The sequence below is a fragment of the Archocentrus centrarchus genome, chromosome 23, assembly GCF_007364275.1.
Source record: "Archocentrus centrarchus isolate MPI-CPG fArcCen1 chromosome 23, fArcCen1, whole genome shotgun sequence".
Taxonomy (NCBI): Eukaryota; Metazoa; Chordata; class Actinopteri; order Cichliformes; family Cichlidae; genus Archocentrus; species Archocentrus centrarchus.
This window is the reverse complement of record NC_044368.1, coordinates 13,096,636-13,102,027: the sequence shown is the minus strand read 5'-3', so window position 1 is coordinate 13,102,027 and position 5,392 is coordinate 13,096,636. Positions and strand designations below refer to the sequence as shown.

Here is a 5,392-nt window from a genome sequence, read left to right as displayed (position 1 = left end):
GAAACCTGGAGAATTTTTACTCAACATCACTTTAAAATAGCACAAGAAACATCTGACTCCTGGAAGTAAAATATAAAAAAAAACCAGGGGTTAAGATTTTTGCGTAGTCCTCTGTGTTTTATATCACAGTTGTGTTTATCTGGTGGGTGTACATCCTTTGAAGAACATTTTCTTTTAGATCAAATGTAAATATACACAAAGCTATAATGAGGTCTTATTTGTTGCAGGCAGAAGATGGCAGCGATACAGTCTCCCTGCTCCAGGAAACTGTTTATATCAGTGATTCACAGCACTACTCTATTTTACCACCACTGGTGACTTCAGCACCACCACCTACAGAAGGGTCGCCATCACCACTCAGTCCATCCTCCTCAGCATCCACAACTCCCATGAAAAAATCCCCCTCTACACCCACTGAGGATTTTATTCAAAACCAACTCCAGGAGATTAAGAACAGCAAAGAAGATCAGAGAGAGAGGCGAGACTTGCCTTTGATGGCTCGGGATGGGTACAAATACACAGGTCTCAGGGTTTAGTTAATTGAACAGTAGTATTAATGAACTCCAACATTCCTGGTTCTGCTGTTGTGATTGGAGAAATAAGAAAAAATGTAATTGTTATTGCTTCATAAATTTATCTTACATCTTCTATCTCAGCTGAAATCTCTCTCCACACCTGTGTGCGAGGTTAATGGAAGCTCTAACCACATTTACTGTGCAGTTTAACATGTTGGAAGAAGGTGCTACAAATCTGTGCCACTATGTGGTGAAATTCGGAGACATTCTGAGTGTCGCTGCTTTGCACTTCTCAGAGTCTCGTCTTCCTCTGTCCTCCCTGAACCTCCTGGTTCCACCTCTCAGGCTGATGTCGGCCTGTATGTGGCAGGTTGCACAGGAGAGAAATGTAGAGCAGTACGAAAAACTGGCAGGATTCATCTCACTGGTGACAGAGATGGTCCCAGATCTTCTGGGCTACAAACAGAAGACTCAGCTGATCCTTGGACTGAGGGCCCGGGTGAGTGATTGCAACTATTAGAACTTTTTGTGTGTAACCTTTGCTGTTTTTTTTTTTGTTGTTGTTTTTTTTTCCCCTCTCTTTCTCTCTCTCAAGACTTTCTGTTCCTGTATGTTTGAGCAGAATCTGTAATTGTTTGGGTTAAATTTTCATAGTATCAAATCAATCAATCAAAAGAATTTATTGTCATTATACATCAAGATACACAATGAGATTACGTTCCAGAACACGCATCCAAGAGGACAGTCAAATCAAAACAGAGGGGAGATAAGTGTCTCCAGCCACAGCCATCAAAGGCACTGCCATTTTAAAAGAATATGGAAACATAGCGAATACAATGGGTAAGTAGGAGGAGAAAAAAAAAGCATCTCATACTTTGCCCTGTACAGGCAATATATGAGGTTTAAAAAAAAAAAACCTTGCATAGCACAGTGTGCACACAAAACTGCATGGAATCACAAGGTGGGGAGGGGAGGGGTGTGCCGGCGGAGGCGAGTGAGAAGGATACTGTGGAGGCAGCCAGCTCCCCCTCGGCTAGCAGTTCATGATAATGTTCATGATAAGGTGGAATAGTCAGCCTTGGTCGCCAGGATACCAGTTCACACAGGTCACAAAGAGACGGGATGGTGCGCTGGGGGATGGAGCATCTGTTTACACACATCCCGGAGAAGATGAGATACCGGCTGAATCAAGGCCGGATAGGGAGCCAAAATTCCAGATAATACAAGTTGTTTTGGTACAGGCTGTCACTGTTTAATTTCCGACAGCCTTCAGTCTCTGGGCCTCTCAGTGGCGTCTCCAATCATCCGGTCTTCTACGTCCTTGATGGACAGGGACGTCAAGCATCATCTTCCAGTCACCCCAGGAATCCATGATGTAGCCAGCCGGAGATGTCCCAGTGGGACAGAAGTGTTCTCCTTCCCTCGGTCTCCTCGTGGAGAAAATCTGATCAATAGCATTGAGAGACCAGCTGACCAAATCCATAGTTCTAATTTCCAGTTCAGGCGATGTGTAGAGAGAGGCTCTTAAAGCACAGCAAAGCAGGGCAGATAAGGTATGGGTTGGAAGAGAAAAAAAAAAAGGCGTCTACTTCTGCCGAGAGCGAGAAGAGAAGATTTGGTCAGAATGAACAAGAACACATTCCCACTAGTTTCTTATAAATTGTATTTTATTCATTTGTTCAACCATGAAAATGCCTGAATGACTTAATTCTTCAAAGTGAGCCTAAAGCAGCTTTGTTAGTAAGCTTTGTGTTTTTGGAGCAGGGCTGGGCAATTAATTGAAAATTAATTAAAACGGAAAATCAGAACCTCCTTTTTTGTATTTAATTTTTTTACACTATTAAAGTCTCAAGTATAAATGTACCAATTTATGTTTTTCAGCTCATTCTTGAACTGTTAAAGATGAATGAGGGTGACTTTAAAACATATGAGCATCTTCTTGACAGTTTCCAGCAGAGGACAACAAACCACATGGATGAAGAGGTAAGAAACAATGCAATAAAATGTCTTCATTTGAGATGTTTTTACTATGCAAAAATGTTATTACTGTCAGATTTAGATGCAGAAATTCATCATCTTTATTGCACGTAAATGCGTTTCTCCTTGGCTTTGTGACAGGACCTAGATGGTGAGGTGGAGATTTAAAAGTCAGCATTCGTGGATCTTGTTCAGACATTATTTAGAGATCAGGCGATAAAAGAACATTTCTTCAAGGTGAGTTAAGGCTTTCAAAAGTTAAAGACGTTAGTAAATTATGTAGAATTGTTTATAATACAAGTGATCTTCAGTGTACCATGAGATAATGTGATATTTTCTACTTTTCTAAAGGAGGTCTTCCCAATCCAGTATGGAGCTCGTTTTGATACAGCACTGCAGATCCTGGTGTGGGAGTTCTTTTACCGACTGGAAGAGTTCTTCCCAGTGCCAAGTTTTTCTAATGTATGTAGTGGGGTAAAGACAAATGCACAACAGATAAATAGCGCCACATGTTCATTTCTTCAACCTGCATGTCTCCTAGTACATTTAATTGTTAAAGAACAATCTTGGAAGAAGAAACAGGAGCTTTCAGACTTAAACAAATTCTCTTCTTTTCCAGGTATCCTCCATGTTTGACTTTGATCCCCTGGACTGCAAATTTGAGGAGTTTGTCCCTAATCTAGAAGATCTGAATAGACTTTTGCAGCATCAAAAGGAGCAGCAGACACTATCCAAAAGTAAAAAAATTGTTTACATTTAGTATTTTTGAGGGAAAAAAAATTTTATAATTAGTATTTAGCTCAACAATAACAAGAACACTAGTTTTTTGTTTTTTTTGTTTTGGTTTGGTTTTTTTAAAGGAGATGGATTCTGCTTGCCCTGGGATATACTCATATATTAAACATGGCTGGAAAGGAGCATAATAGGTCATTTTTAACAAAATTCACCTTTTCATTAAAATGAACATTTTCTATTATCCAGGTACCTTCACCTTCACATCAGACACTATCCTATCTGTGCTTGCATCTCAGCAAACCTCAGTGACCTCTGGAGATCACCTCTATCAAAGAATACAAGTGGGAGGTGTGGATGACCAACAGAACATTGAGATATCACAAGACATGTCAGAAAACCAGGCAACACAGCAAGAAAATGGCTGTAGTATTGAAATACTTTGCGATGATGGTGAAGAGACCGATGACAGTTGGGTTGAAACTAATCCAAACTCTCAGCAAGTGGAGTATGAGCTCTCACCGCTGAGCTGTTCTCCACGTTCTGAAGGCACTGGTGGTAAGCATTTTATGTTCTTCTACCCAATAATGTTTTTCATTTGATAATTTTCACCGCAGTAGATAAATTGTTTTAATGATTGGCTTTCCCAAGTGGGATTCAGGCATGAAATTTATACTGAGTATTAGACTAAGTCTTCTTTCTTTTGTTCACAGAGACAGCTGGTGAAGTGACATTCCAGTCATCCCGATGCTCAGAGAGCTCAATGGAAGGAATAGAAGAACATCTGGATCTCAGTAGAATCGAGTCAGCTGAAAAGAGCACGATCCAGTCTTGCACAGTGGGCACAGCTGATGCTCCTGCTCCATTCAGCGAGAACACCAATAAAAACATCTGCCCGGAGTGTGGCAAGACTTTTCCATCTCAAGCTGGACTAAAATACCATTGTTTGGCTCGCTCTTCAGTTAAGCCATTCAAATGTACTTGTTGCAGCAAGGCATATAGGCACCGTAAAGACCTTAAATATCATGTTGTTGTTCACACCAATCCTGGAGTCCCACCCATTCCTTGCCATCTTTGCAATAAGAGATTTAATACCCACTCTTCACGTGAAGTTCATCTTCTGCGTCACAGTGGAGAGAGGCCGCATCCCTGTCCGCACTGCGGTAAAAGATTCCTGACAAAATCAGTCTTGAAGTCTCACGTGCGCATTCACACTGGTGAGCGCCCCTACATCTGTCCTATTTGTAACAGAAAATTCACACAGAATTATCCGCTCACCGTCCACCTCAGGATGCATAGGCAAGAGAAGCCGTACCTGTGCAGCACATGCGGTATGTCCTTCTGTAGTTCTGGACCCTTGCTGGTGCATTCGCACTATCACACAGGGGAACGGCCGTATTCGTGTGAATTCTGCAAAAAACGTTTCCCTTCAGCTGCCAGCCTGACGCAACATCGCAGGTCCCGCACAGGGGAGAGACCCTACCCTTGCTCGCAGTGCGACAAAATGTTCAGCAGTTGTTCAGGACTGAAGAAACACATGTCTACACACACAGGAGAGAAGCCTCATAAGTGTGTAACTTGTCACAAGACATTTTCTCAAAAATCCAACCTGAAAATTCATCTTAAAGTCCACAAGAACATCTAGCAAATGGCTGTGGGAGCTTTTGGAGACAGAGTGTTACAGCTGTGGTTCATTTGTGTGTCAGGACATGTTTTGATGTATCTTTTTTTCAGTAAAGCACTAATTTGCACTTAGTTATGTCTGATTTGAAAACAGATCCTAAGAGATCAATAATGCAGGTATATTTCTAATAAAGCTAGGGTCTTCCTGAGCTAATTTTATAGTGGCATGGCCACTATAAGTACAATGGCACTATTAAAACCACAAAGAGAAACAAGTTTGTAAGTTACAAATACTCGATAAAGGTAAAATGTTCTATTTTTAGCATCATTTCATTTTGAAAAGTCTTAACTGACTATTCATCTAAGTTAACATAGTGCACTAATTTATATAAGACAGTCCTGTGCAAACAGAAGGAAATTGAACAGCATGTTCTCCACTCAGAAAATAATTTTTGCAGCTAGAACATGATGCTGAGTCTGTGTCACGTGAAATGTGATAAGCATTCTCAGGTTTACTGCTAAGCTTTCATCATTATAACCTTTAT

At 40.9% G+C, this 5,392-nt stretch overlaps 1 protein-coding gene across 1 annotated transcript; it reads left to right on the top strand.

The window, feature by feature from the left end:
- The first annotated feature begins 534 nt into the window (after positions 1-534).
- On the top strand, positions 535-5,018 carry LOC115773571 (zinc finger protein 660-like). Its single transcript, XM_030720384.1, has 7 exons — positions 535-1,014; positions 2,397-2,498; positions 2,634-2,729; positions 2,844-2,954; positions 3,112-3,229; positions 3,474-3,782; positions 3,938-5,018. Exons 5-7 carry the CDS (start codon positions 3,121-3,123, stop codon positions 4,867-4,869), a joined length of 1,350 nt encoding a protein of 449 aa, XP_030576244.1. The 5' UTR covers positions 535-1,014; positions 2,397-2,498; positions 2,634-2,729; positions 2,844-2,954; positions 3,112-3,120; the 3' UTR covers positions 4,870-5,018.
- The last annotated feature ends 374 nt before the right edge of the window (positions 5,019-5,392 follow it).

What these genes read in the sequence shown, in the direction of transcription:
- LOC115773571 (XM_030720384.1), top strand. Translation starts at nt 3,121, where the DNA reads ATGTTTGACTTTGATCCCCTGGACTGCAAATTTGAGGAGTTTGTCCCT. An exon ending in GCAGCAGACACTATCCAAAA is followed by an intron (nt 3,230 to 3,473) that starts GTAAAAAAATTG and finishes TCTATTATCCAG; the next exon opens with GTACCTTCACCTTCACATCA. An exon ending in ACGTTCTGAAGGCACTGGTG is followed by an intron (nt 3,783 to 3,937) that starts GTAAGCATTTTA and finishes TTTTGTTCACAG; the next exon opens with AGACAGCTGGTGAAGTGACA.